The sequence below is a fragment of the Anolis sagrei genome, chromosome Y (genome assembly GCF_037176765.1).
Source record: "Anolis sagrei isolate rAnoSag1 chromosome Y, rAnoSag1.mat, whole genome shotgun sequence".
NCBI lineage: Eukaryota > Metazoa > Chordata > Lepidosauria > Squamata > Dactyloidae > Anolis > Anolis sagrei.
In genome coordinates this window covers 37981189-37995458 of record NC_090035.1, presented here as the reverse complement: position 1 = coordinate 37995458, position 14270 = coordinate 37981189, and the positions used below count along the sequence as shown (strand labels likewise).

General features: G+C 43.3%; 1 protein-coding gene across 2 annotated transcripts in view; it reads left to right on the top strand.

Annotated features, from left to right (window-relative positions):
* Positions 1 to 10489, top strand: part of LOC132780408 (fibronectin type III domain-containing protein 5) — a 103385-nt gene extending 92896 nt beyond the window's left edge. For both annotated transcript variants that reach the window (XM_060784112.2, XM_067461959.1), the window contains exons 4-6: positions 379 to 471; positions 7558 to 7691; positions 10235 to 10489. In XM_060784112.2, coding sequence (XP_060640095.2) covers positions 379 to 471; positions 7558 to 7691; positions 10235 to 10276 — 269 coding nt within the window. In that variant the 3' untranslated portion in view covers positions 10277 to 10489. The remainder of the gene's footprint in view (positions 1 to 378; positions 472 to 7557; positions 7692 to 10234) is intronic.
* The last annotated feature ends 3781 nt before the right edge of the window (positions 10490 to 14270 follow it).

Genomic DNA, 14270 nt, shown 5'->3' with positions numbered 1-14270 from the left:
ACCACAGAAAAGGCCCTGTCTCGCGTCCCCACCAGACACGCCTGCGACACAGGTGGAATTGCGAGCAAGGCCTCTCCGGATGAACGAAGAGAATGCGTGGGTTCATAAACGGAGATGCGGTCACGCAGGTAGGCTGGTCCCAAACCATTTACATTTACATGGTATGAATTGTAATATTTACATTACAATTCATAACAGTAGCAAAATTACAGTTATGAAGTAGCAATTAAAATAATTTTATGGTTGGGGGTCACCACAACATGAGGAACTGTATTCACGCGGTGACAGCATTAGGAAGGTTGAGAAACACTGCAATAGAGCTTATTTTCACTTTCTTTCTTTCCTTCTTTCTTTCTTTCTTTCTTTCTTTCTCTGCAGATGAGGTGACTATGAAGGAGGTGGGAGAGAAAAACCAGCAGCTGCGAGCGGGAGAGGTCCTCATCGTCGTCGTGGTCCTATTCATGTGGGCAGGTCAGTTTGACTCCCATTTCCATTTTGATGAGACTCGTGAGTTGGAGGGTCCCCCAGAGGACATCTAGTCCAACCTTGGTCTGCTCAAGACAAAGAAATTACTGCCTTGTCAGAACGAAATGAACAGAATCTTTTAATAGACCCAAATGCTGCCTGAGTCTTTTTTGGCCCATTCAGGTGCCTGCCAAATAATGCCCAGCAACAAAGAAGGCTTTGCTTTGGGAGAGTGAATATTGCAATACCAGCAGTCCCCTGCCATGCATTGCTGTGGCCCAGTCTGGTGATCTGGAAAATAAAGTAATGAGAAAGTGTTGGTTTCTAATATATGTAATTTCTTTATGCGTGTGGACAGTATTTTTGTTGTTTCTTTGTCAGTGTTGATGTAGAGATTGTCTGGTTTGCCTACTCTGGAACATGAAACATATAATTGTCCTTCTTTAGGGGTCCCTTTCAAATCTATGATACTATATCAGTCATGTACATGTGTGTGTGTGTGTGTGTGTGTGCGGGTGTGAATCATATCTATCTATCTGTATATATGGCCGGGTGGCTCTTTATCAGGAGTGCTTTGATGATTTTTCTTGCCCTGGTGAAGGGAGTTGGACTGGATGGCCTTAAGGCAGCATTTCTCAACCTGGGGGTCATGAGGGGTGTCGGAATGGTCACCAAAGACCACCAGAAAACAAGGTATTTTATGTTGGTCATGGGAATTCTGTGTGGAAAGTTTGGCCCAATTCTATTGGTAGGGTTCAGAACGCTCTTTGATTGTAGGTGAACTATAAATCCCAGTAAACACTGCTTTCAAATGTCAAGGTCTATTTTTCCCAAACTCCATCTGTGTTCATATTTGGGCATATTGAGTATCCATTCCATGTTTGGTCCAGATCCATCATTGTTTGCATCCCAGTGCTCTCTGGATGTAGGTGAACTACAACTCCAAAACTCAAGGCCAATGCCCACCAAACCCTTCTAGTGTTTTCTGTTGATCATGGGAGACCTGTGTGCCAAGTTTGGTTTAATTCCATTGTTGGTGGAGTTCAGAATATTCTTTGATTGTAGGTTAACTATAAATCCAAAAAACTACAACTTCCAAATGACAAAAAATTTTTTGAGTGATGGTCACTCCTTGGGTTAGTAGATGTCTTTTGGCAATTGGTCCAGCAGTTTTTGAATTATGATGTCACTCAAAACGAACAAAGCATTAGATTCTAAAACTCAGAAACTTAAAACAATGTGGGGGCAATCGGATTTTTGTGTGTGTGTCAGGAGCGACTTGAGAAACTGCAAGTCGCTTCTGGTGTGAGAGAATTGGCCGTCTGCAAGGACGTCGCCCAGGGAATGTTTTGGATGTTTTGATGTTTTACCATCCTTGTGGGAGGCCTCTCTCATGTCACTGGCATGGGAAGCTGGAGCTGACAAAGGGAGCTCATCCACAGTCTCCCCGGATTCAAACCTCTGACCTGTTGGTCTTCAGTCCTGTTGGCATCCGGGGGGCTCTGTTAGGGTGCACCTTCACTACTACAGACCCCCAAGCCAGGAGGAAGAACTTGATGAAGCCTTCTGCCAACAGTTGACCAAACAGGCACAGAAAAGAGATGTAGTAGTCATGGGCGATTTCAACTATCCCGATATTTGCTGGAAAACAAACTCGGCCAAGAGTACAAGGTCTAACAAATTCCTCGCTTGCCTTGCAGACAATTTCATGGTCCAGAAGGTAGAAGAGGCAACAAGGGGATTGGCTACTCTTGATCTCATCCTAACAAATGCGGAGGACCTGATCGATGCGGTCGAAGTGGTAGGACCCTTAGGGGCAAGTGACCATGTGCTCCTGCAATTTGAGGTACAAAGGAAGGCCGAAACTAAGACAAGTCAAACCTGCATTTTGGACTTTAGGAGAGCTGATTTCCAAAAAATGAAGGAAACGCTGAGCAGCATTCCATGGACACAGATACTAAAAGACAAGGGAGTTACGGATGGATGGGAATTTCTCAAGAGTGAAATACTCAAGGCGCAATTGCAAACCGTGCCAACAAAGAGAAAAAATAGGACAAGTGCAAAGAAGCCAGAATGGATGTCCAAAGAACTTCTAACTGTGCTAAGACACAAAAGAGACATGCACAAGAAGTGGAAAAAGGGAGAAATCACCAAAGAAGAATTCAAACAAATAGCCAACAGCTGTAGGGAAAAGGTCCGCAAGGCTAAAGCAAAAAACGAGCTCAGACTTGCCAGGGACATTAAAAACAATAAAAAGGGCTTCTATTCTTATGTCAGTAGAAAAAGGAATAACAAGGAGGCGATAGGACCTCTTCGAGGAGAAGATGGGGCAATGCTGACAGGGGATAGGGAAAAGGCAGAACTACTTAATGCCTTCTTTGCCTCGGTCTTCTCACAAAAAGAGAGTCTTCAACCTCAGCAAGATGGAGTGGATGAGGGATTGGAGGACATCCAACCCCGAAGTGGGAAAGAAGTCGTCCAGGAATACCTGGCCGCTCTTAATGAGTTCAAGTCCCCAGGGCCAGATCAACTACACCCCAGAGTATTGAAGGAACTAGCAGAAGTCATTTCGGAACCATTGGCAACCATCTTTGAGAGTTCTTGGAGAACGGGAGAAGTTCCAGCAGATTGGAGGATGGCCAATGTGGTCCCAATCTTCAAGAAGGGAAAAAAGGATGACCCAAACAACTACCGTCCGGTCAGCCTCACGTCGATACCGGGCAAGATTCTGGAAAATATTGTTAAGGAAGCGGTCTGCAAACAGAAACAAATGCAGTCATCGCTAATAGTCAACATGGATTTATCAAAAACAAGTCATGCCAGACTAATCTGATCTCTTTCTTCGATAGAGCTACAAGCTGGGTAGATGCGGGGAATGCCGTGGATGTAGCATACCTGGATTTCAGTAAGGCCTTCGACAAGGTCCCCCATGACCTTCTGGCAAGGAAACTAGTCCAATGTGGGCTAGGCAAAACTACGGTGAGGTGGATCTGTAATTGGTTAAGTGGACGAACACAGAGAGTGCTCACTAATGCTTCCTCTTCATCTTGGAAAGAAGTGACGAGCGGAGTGCCGCAGGGTTCCGTCCTGGGCCCGGTCCTGTTCAACATCTTTATTAACGACTTAGATGAAGGGCTAGAAGGCATGATCATCAAGTTTGCAGACGACACCAAATTAGGAGGGATAGCCAATAGTCCAGAGGACAGGAGCAGAATTCAAAACGATCTTGACAGATTAGAGAGATGGGCCAAAACTAACAAAATGAAGTTCAACAGTGACAAATGCAAGATACTCCACTTTGGCAGAAAAAATGAAATGCAAAGATACAGAATGGGGGACGCCTGGCTCGAGAGCAGTACGTGTGAAAAAGATCTTGGAGTCCTCGTGGACAACAAGTTAAACATGAGCCAACAATGTGATGTGGTGGCAAAAAAAGCTAATGGGATTTTGGCCTGCATCAATAGGAGCATAGTGTCTAGATCTAAGGAAGTAACGCTACCCCTCTATTCTGTTTTGGTTAGACCACATCTGGAATATTGTGTCCAATTCTGGGCACCACAATTCCAGAGAGATATTGACAAGCTGGAATGTGTCCAGAGGAGGGCGACTAAAATGATCAAGGGTCTGGAGAACAAGCCCTATGAGGAGCGGCTTAGGGAACTGGGCATGTTTAGCCTGAAGAAGAGAAGGCTGAGAGGAGATATGATAGCCATGTATAAATATGTGAGAGGAAGCCACAGGGAGGAGGGAGCAAGCTTGTTTTCTGCTTCCCTGGAGACTAGGACGCGGAACAATGGCTTCAAACTACAAGAGAGGAGATTCCATCTGAACATTAGGAAGAACTTCCTGACTGTGAGAGCCGTTCAGCAGTGGAACTCTCTGTCCCGGAGTGTGGTGGAGGCTCCATCTTTGGAAGCTTTTAAGCAGAGGCTGGATGGCCATTTGTCAGGGGTGATTTGAATGCAATATTCCTGCTTCTTGGCAGGGGGTTGGACTGGATGGCCCATGAGGTCTCTTCCAACTCTTTGATTCTATGATTCTATTATTCACTGCAGAATGAATGCAGTTTGGCACCATTTTAATTGCTATGGCTCATTGCTACTGTGGCATTTTGTTTGCTTTCTGCTTTCCCATCCCCAGCTCCATTTAACGGCTGCTTTGGCTCCTTCCAAAACATGAAACATTTATAAAGGCAGAAAAGAAGCATCATGAAGGCATTCGTCCGCTTTCATTGGAGGGAGAGAAAGCGAGGGATGGCTCCGGGAAGAAGAAAAAGGGAGGCATTTCGGGTGAAATCATGTCGGCTAGCATCGCTTGCAAAATGTGGCTTTCTCTGGGGAGGTTTGCAGCATTTAGGCACAACACAGAGGAAGGCCAGAGAGAGCCATCTGAATTAATGGGCGCAAAACTGATGCATTTAATGAACTATGTAATTAGAATTCGAAGAGAGCTGCCAAAGAATTCGAATTGGGTGCCAAAGAGCCCATCCAAAGTGAGTTTAACAAAACTGTTAGTTTTAATGGAGTTTTTTTTTTTTTTGCAAAATATAACAGCAGACATTGGGCTGTTGTAGGCTTTTTGGGCTGTATGGCCATGTTCCAGAAGCATTTTCTCCTGATGTTTCACCAGCATCTATGGCAGGCATCCTCAGAGGTTGTGAGGTCTGACAAGCTCACAACCTCTGAGGTTGACTGCCATAGATACAGGCGAAACATCAGGAGAGAATGCTTGTAGAACATGGCCATGCAGCCCGAAAAACCTACAACAACCCAGTGATTCCAGCCATGAAAGCCTTCAACAATACAGCAAACATTCTTTTGTATTGGTCATCCTTTGGAGACCATGAAAAAGTGATACAGCTGGGGTGGGTCTACACTGACCATACAATGCAGATTCAAACTGCATTATATGGCAGCATCAATCCAACCCCAGTCTTCCAAAATATTTGGGATTTTGTCCAATGATCTCTCATTTGGTAAAAATGGCAAAACTCTATACTGTAGAATTTATGCACTTTTGACACCTCTATAACTGCCAAAAGAATCCTGGGATTTGTAGTTTGGCGAGGATCTAACAGAGAAAGCTAAAGACCTTGTAAAGCTATGACTCCTGTCATTCCATTGCATTAGGCTATGGGAGTTAAAGTGGGGGAAAGGTACATTCATTCTGCAGTGGAGATGCGCCCAGAAGGCCGAAGACCTTATAAAACTACAACTCCATAGCATTGAGATATGACAATTAGTGGTGTCAAATTGCATCAGTTCTGCAATCTAGATGCAGTCCTAGTTTTCATCTGTGAAATAGTGGAAGGAGTGGAAATCCACTGGTGCTGATAGAAATGCCACTTCTCCCACACAGATTTGAAGGCAGTGCTCATCCCTTGTGCCACTGTCTCCTCTGCCTGAACACTTGTTGTTTTGCATTTGCCCAACCTGTGCATAGAAGGACTGCTTTCGAGCACAAAGTCACTGGTTTGCAGGGAAAACAGATTGTTGTCACTTTGCTTTTGCCACCAAATCGCAGACTCAGTCTCTCTGAGACAAAGGCAATTCCATCACTTTGCCCTTTCTTTTCTTTTCCCTTCCTTTCCTCTTTTCCCTTCCTTTCCTTTCCTCTACTCCTTTTTCCTTTTCTTTCCTCTTTGATTTCCTTCCTTCTCTTTTCTTTTCCTTTCTTTTCCTTTTCTTTCCTCTTTTTCTTTTCTTTTCCATTCTTTTCTTTTCTTCTCCTTTCCTTTCTTTTCCTTTCCTCTCCTCTCTTTTCCTCTTCTCTCTTTTCCTTTCTTTTCCTTTCCTCTCATCTCTTGACCTGTCTTTTCCTCTCCTGTGTGTTTTACTGGACAAATATCTGCATTTTCCTTGCAAGAAGGTGCAGTGTTGCCTTTGGCCTTTCTGCACAAGATCACAAATGACTTTGGGCTTTCTTTAAAGCAGCGCTAAATAACCCCTGCAGCAAAACACGTCTTATTTGGAGCACTGCTTATCTCCAGATTTTTAGTTATTCACACAGAGCTGTGAGATTGGGGTGGGCATCCATGGCATATCCAGGGGCTTGTTGTTTACCCTTTGGGATAACGATGATGATGATGATGATGATGATGATGATGATGATGATGATGATCATAATCCTAGTTTAATATTTTTATGTTTGGATTGCATAATATTTAAAGTAGTGAGCTGCTTGGGTTCTCAATCCTGAGAAATATGTGGGATACAACAACAATAATAATAATAATCATCATCATCATCATCATCATCATCATCATCCCACAGTCCCAGGCCTCATTCTGCCACTGTTGTTGTTATTGTTATTAGACTGGACATTAAGTCCAATCGTGTTCGACTCTGGGGGTTGGTGCTCATCTCCATTTCTAAGCCAAAGAACTAGCATTGTTCATAGACACTTCCAAGGTCATGTGGCTGGCATGACTGCATAGAGCACCATTAGCTTCCCACCGGAGCAGTACCTAATGATCTACTCACATTTGCATGTTTACAAACTGCTAGGTTGGCAGAAGCTGGGGCTAGCAGCAGGAGCTCATGGTGCTCCCTGGAGTCAAACCTGCAACAAGTTCAGTGGCTCAGCTGTTTAACCTACTGCACCATATTTTCTATGCTTTAATTGTATAGTTTTTAAAGTTGTTGGCCATTTTGCATCTCAGTCCTGAGAAAAAATTGGGGTACAAACAACAATAATAATAATCCCAGCATTAGCTCTTCCGTTATTGTCATTGTCGTCATCATCATCCTCCTTTTGCTGGGTTGTTGTTATTGTTATCGTCCTTTATATGCTTTAATTACATCAGTGCTAAAGTTGTGTGCAATTTTGCATCTCTGTCCTGAGAAAAAAGTGAGGTATAAATCATCCTCATCATCATCCCACAATCCAAAAGCTAACTCTGCTAAAATTATCGTAATCATAATCATCACCCTCACCATCATCCAACAGCTCTGAGCCTCGCTGGGGCTTTGATTCGGGCTAAGCACCAATGTATTTTGTATAGCCCCCCTGGTGTTGGCCCCTTTAGCCTAAGCCCTCTTGACCGCAGCTGAAGCAGGCTGAGCATTGACATTTCCCTCTTCTTTATGACAGGGGTGATTGCGCTCTTTTGCCGACAGTACGACATCATCAAGGACAACGAGTCCAACAACAACAAGGAGAAGGCCAAGAACACCTCTGAGAACAGCACGCCCGAGCACCAGAGTGGGGGGCTCCTGCGCAGCAAGGTAGGAGGTGACATTGGGAGAAATTGTGAGTCACAGACCACCACCCAACCACCCACGACTATTAATAATTGTGGAGTACACAATAGGTCATTATTAATTGCACTGCCTTTTGCAGGAGAGTTTGGAAACATGGGAGCTGGGCTTGGACTACATCTCCTTGGTTATATTATGGATTGACTGCCCCCCCCCCCCCCCATTATAATTTCCCCTCTAAATTTTGCTTTGTGATCCTTGGCCATTCCTACTAGCAGTTATGAATGGTTTATTGTACCAGCCATGGCATAACATAAAATACAACCTTTAAAAGTACAATAAGCACTTTCCAATATAAACATCAAAACTTGTTTCATATACTGGCTCTTTAAAATTATAGTAGCAGTGACATGAGAACAATCACAAATGTCTGATTTGTATCATCCCAAACTATCCCCATTTCCATTTCTAGCCTCTGCTGTGGACTTTACTAATTTAGCTTGGATTTTTTGGGGCTGTGACTGCAAATCTGGTTATCTTTAATGTTATATTTTTGGAATAATCTGCTAACAAGTCACGGGTAACTGCTGACTGTTGCCATGCTGCCCTTTCTTCCAAAAGGGCTCCCAGAAGATTGTTTCTAGGGTCATTATGCAAAGGGCAATGTAACAGATAGTGTATTGAATCCTCTCTTTCCCCCAACCCACAAATACAAAAACATTGAGTATGAGGGATCCCTCTGTATATTTCCTCTAACCAGCCTGATGACATTATTTGGAAGCACAGGACTGAAAATGTTTTTCCAGGAGCTAAAGACGTTAAGTCTTGAAAATATTGTTGACATTATGTTGCACCTCAGAGTAGATTCACCTTGCTGAAGACACCAAACCACACACAGCCAGAAGTCTTTATAGTTTATTAAAAACAAAAGATAGAAGGTTTGTAAAAACAAAGGTTAATGTTCTAACAGATCAATATCCTAAAGCACTTAGTCCAAAAAGGCTTAGTCCAAAAAGGCACCAGCAAAGCAAAAACCCAAGAGAACATGACAAGGCCCTGAAATCATGAACACAAAAACTGTAAGTTAAATCCAGATAAGCATAGGCAATCTCCTTAGTAGAACGCAAAGTTGCTTTGAGAAAGATTTGGTCTCACACACATGCCTTAATATCCTTTGCAAAACATGAAGGCGTTTCTTTGACGCCTGGCCTCCCTGGCTTCCCTCTTGTTAGCTATCCTTTCACTCCTTCAGACTCGGAATTCCAACCGATCAGCCCGATCTAAAGTTCCCATTTTGTCAAGGTCTGTCTGTTCGTTAGTGTCAGCCTGTTTCCCTGCTTGCTCATTATCAGTCTGAGAATTATCTTCCTTCTCTGAATCAATCTGCACCTGGCTATTTTCAGTATCAACACTCTCACGCCTTGCTGTGGGAAACTGCACTTCTTCATCGTCTATAACAGGGACATCTTGAACCAAACTGTGAACCTGAGTCCCATCATCCTCATCAGAGACAGTCTGTGATTCCAGCTGAGTCACAACACATTATCACAGCTGTGATTCAGCTGTGATTCCAGCTGAATCACAACACACTCTTTATTAGAGGATACCAAGTGGTGAAACCCTGCTGTTTACTAGTCTGCAAGTTGTCAATTGCATCCACCTCAAAGATTTTGTCTCTAATCGCCTTTTTGTTCAACTGCATTAGAGTAATTGTTGATCCATCAAAATACTGGTGGAGCATGTTACAGTAAGTTGTAACAGAATCAAGTCTGCGTGTGTATTAAATAAAACCTTATACTGTTGATCATTATGTGCAGCTGCTAAGATAAGTCAACTAGTAACTTTGGACCACACCCGGTGGGGTATAACTGTTTGGATTTTAGAATACAGTTCAGCTTTTGCTCTGAGGAGCATTTCCTCAGGCATTTTGCTCAACCATTTCTGCTGCTCTCTCATTTGGATGAAGGTGCCTTATTCTGTATTTCTTACAAAGACTATGTAAGTTCGTTGCACTGTTTGTTTTTGTTTGCAACATTGCAAGTTTCTGTTTTAACTCTGCTGATAAGAGTAAAGTTTTTCTGTTCTTTTTCCTCTTGCCTGGGTGCAATGTTATTGTGTCTTCTGCACTGGACCTGACTGAAACACACAATGTGCAACAGAGCAGAGTTCACCAGTGTTGAGCCCAATCTCCCTGCTTACATTGCTCCATCAAGAGTCTCCTATTTGTGTAGTTGACAAGAGGACCATATCGTCAGCATATAATAAGATTTGAATTCTGCTATTACCTCCTGATGGTGAGAAGTGATCAGGGGGGCTCAGTTTGGCAACTAGATTGTTTACATAGAAATTGAACAGGAAAGGAGCCAGCTGCTATAGCTGTTAGGAATTGTGGGAGTCCAAAACACCTAGAGTGCTGAAGTTTGCCCATACCTATTATATACTGTCAACATTATTCTTCCTCCCACACTTACCTTATGCAAGAATTATGTTGACTTTTGGCTCATCTCCTCCCATTTCCATTTCCTTCCTTTCTGCTGATCTTACATTCTCTCTTTCTGTCTCCTTTCTAGCTTCCCAAAAACAAGCCCTCGGTGAACATCATTGAAGCATAACAGCCGGATGGACCGGCTCCATTCTTCCACACCTGCTGCTTTTTCTTCCCAGATTTGGCTGCCGGGGAACTGAAAACAGGGTTGTCCTTTGTGCCACCAGAGACTTTAACTGCTTCCATCTTTCGATGGAGGAGGAGGGCCAAGCCAAGCAAACTTAACCCAAGGCAGGCATGTAGCCGGGGGGAGGGGGGGCTTGGGGGGCTTTAGCCCCCCCCCCCCAAATTCTCATGGTGGTTCGTGAAAAGGCCTTACTGGTGCATTATTTAAACTGTTATGTTTATTCATATCATGATCTGATCACCATACTCAATATATCCCATATGCATGGGGGTATTGGGGTAACGATACAAAAGGTTTGCTAGGGTAGACCCTCTTTCACTCAGACTCAGCCCCCCGAAACAAACTCAGCCCCCACCCCCAAGTCGAAATCCTGGCTACGGACCTGACTCAAGGTGGAGCGATAGAAAACTTTTATTGGGATGAGAGAATGGAAACATTCCCATCTTCGAGTGTCGGGTTTAGACTTACTGGACTCGCCTGTGCCATAGAGGCCGAATCACGGTGCCCTCATCCACCTCGACTGTCCATCTCCGTTTCTCCTCTCTGTGGTTCCGCTTTCTCCCATGGCTCCGTTTTCTAAACATAGGGGATGCTTGCCCATGATCTCAGATGCCTCCAACCTCCCTTTTCATGGAAAGGAAGCCCCTCTTCTCCCAAGACGAAGGACGTTGCCCTCAAATCTGCTGTTTTCGCAGGCCTAGAGTGCCGTTTCCCATAAATAAACACAAGCACATGACATTCTCCACCTGGGTTCTGAGGGCTCCACCAGCTGCTTCTTTAGAGGTTATTTTGAGCAGTTGTGAGTTTCTTCTTTCCAGTGCGTGTCATGTGTCTTGTTCCCTTGTCAGATAATAATCAACAGAGAATGCAAAAAAGAAAAAAAATAAAGCCGAAACCAAACCTGTTTTTTCAACACTGCATGATGGCAAGATCTGCCCCAAAAGCATCTGGTTTTGTTTTCCACTTGATTGCAAACATTATATGCATTTCATACCAGTTTATTTGCCTGCTGTGGCTCCTCTCACCAAGGCTGTGTGTCTGCACTGTAGAATGAATGCAGTTTAAAACCACTTGAACCACCATGACTCCATGCGATGGAATATGCTAGGATTTGGGGTTTGATGAGGCATCCTCTCACTTTGCAGAGAAGGCAAAAGACCTGGTAACACTACAACTCCCATGATAATTTAGACCACTAAGCCAGAGCAGTTCAAGTGTTGTCAAAATTGCATTCATTCTACAATGTAAATACATCCAAAATCCCAGGAATGGCTATTTTATGATGTGATGAAACTGTACAGATGTAGAAAGAGCTTTACCAGTGTGGTTATTGTGGTTTCCCCCAATGTATGGCCTCCCTGTTGACAAGGTTGTTTGGAGATTGTAGTGGTTGTAGTCTGGGACATTTAGAAAAGGAGCTGATTTCCCTAATCTATAGCCTTCCTGTTATCAATAAGGCTATTTGGAGATAATGGTGGTTGTGGCCCAAGACATTTAGAAAGGGGCTGATTTCCTTCAATTTGCAGCCTTCCTAATGTGCTCTTGGACTCTTAAGTCCTATCTTCCCCGTCAACAAGACTGTTTTGGGATGATGGTAATTGTAATCCAGGACATTTAGAAAGGGTCGGATTGAGAAGGAACTGATTCTCCTAATCCTATAATCCTCATCAACAAGGCTGTTTGGAAGTGATGGTGGTTGTAGCCCAAAACATTTAGAAAGTGATTAATTTTCTCCAATGTGCAACCTTCCTGATGTGCTCTTGAACTACAAATCCTGTAATCCCCATTAACTAGACTGTCTGGGGGTGATGGTGATCATAGCCAATTTTGAAAGGGCCAGATTGAGAAGGGGTTTGTGGACCAGGTTACAAATCCTGTTTCCAACTGGGGACAGATAGATGCCCTAAAAGCTTTTCCTGTTAACCCTTGTATTTGGACAGGAATCTTATTTAACCTTTGGGGAGATTTTTTTAGTGGAAAATCTGAGCTAAAACTAATGCCATTAGGATGGCTGGGCATTTAAGTTTGTGGGTGTGTCCAATATTGGCCATTTGAGCTAGGAGGAATAAGTCCTTTGGCCCAGAAAAGATACCATTATGGAAAGGTGGGTTGCTGTGAGTTTTCTGGACTGCATGGCCAGAAGCATTCTCTCCTGATGTTTTGCCCACATCTATGGCAGGGGTCTCAACCTCTGAGTATGCCTGCCATAGATGTGGGTGAAACATCAGGAGAGAATGTTTCCAGAACATAGTCATGCAGCCCAGAAAACTCACAGCAACGGCCATGAAATTCTTCAACAACACATTGTGAAAAGAGGTACTGGATATCTCCTTGCACTGAAGCATCAAAAGGACTTCAGTGTGTGTGTGTGTGTGTGTGTCTATATATATATATATATATATATATATATATATATATATGGACATACACACACACACATATATAAGAATGAAGATGATTTGTGTTGATTCCCACTATAAATCACAAAGACAATTCTGGCCCCATATAACTTTATGTAATGGCCCCAAACAGGAAGGTTTTTCATCCTTTTTTCAAAAAGGCAGCATAAACTAATGAATGGCCCTGTTGCACCTTGTAGCCCTGCCAAGGAATGGCTCGTTTTGTGACCGTTTTCTTACATTTTTCCTGGATTGAACGCTGGTTTTATCAGACGCCTCTCCCGACACTTTCTCCCCACATTTTGGCAAGCTCAAAGTGCATTATTTATTTAAACATTGTTCACCTTCAGCCTTGTGTCATTGAAGAAAACAGCTGCAAATCCAGGTCCTACCGGCACTATTTGTCTGCAGGATTGTCAGTAGGAAGTGTATATATTTGTTCTGGATTTCAGTCCAAACTTTGAGACCCTTTCCAAATGTCTGAAGCTATTATGGCAGTGGTTCTCAACCTGTGGATCCCCAGATGTTTTGGCCTTCATCTCTCAGAAATCCTAACAGCTGGTAAACTGTCTGGGATTTCTGGGAATTGTAGGCCAAACACTTGGAGACCCACAGGCTGAGAACCACTGTATTATGGAGAGATAAGAAACCCAGCACTTTGGATGGGCTTCTCAAAGTTCAGACTAAAACCCAAAGCAGATTTGCAATCAGAGCCACAAGTCTCCACTAGATATAATCTTTGCTGAAGAAAGACCTTTCTTGAATACAGGATTTGATCTCATTCGGATCTGATCTAATCCATCCAAAGCTGTGAAAATGTGCACAAATACCCCAAACATCTCCATCCTGGATTTAAAAAAATGGCTTGTGTTTTTGAAGGAAGTGCTGCAAAATGGTGAATGCCGTCCTTCCTTCGTGTCGCTACCTTAATGTGTCTTTGTTATAGGACTTAAATTTTCTTTTTAAAATGTGACTTCTATGAAATGTATTTGGTGCATTCATTGTAATCCTCCTCTAACTCCTTATTTCAGAGTAGCCACCCTACCCCTACCCCAATGACATTAGTCTAAACATTGAAGGAAGTATCCAATTTGGGAAGCTGGTTTAGGCTCAGTGTCATGGAGAGGTCTTTTAAAGTTGGGACTAAAGATTCATAGCACCATTTGCACCCATTGCTTCCAAAGCGTTCTTTTATCGGCGCTAGGTCATGATATATGATGTCACTGTGATGACAAAATGTCACTTATTGAGAATTCATAGGAATACCATATATATTTCTTTCACAAGCTTGCTTCCTTCTTTTGTGCCATTTTTTTTAATTTCCAAGGGAAGAGGAACTAAGTCTCTTTTAGCCAAAGAGGCCTGTTCAAAATGGATATAAAAACAGGGGTTTTTCCAAGCTTTCCGTCTGCGTATAAAGCTCACTTTTCAAGCTGAGAGCTTGGTTAATTTCAAATACGAGGCGTGATCCGTTCCGGGACACATTGCTCACCATTGCACACTTGTCGCACGAGGGAACGGCAGCCCTTTCTGGA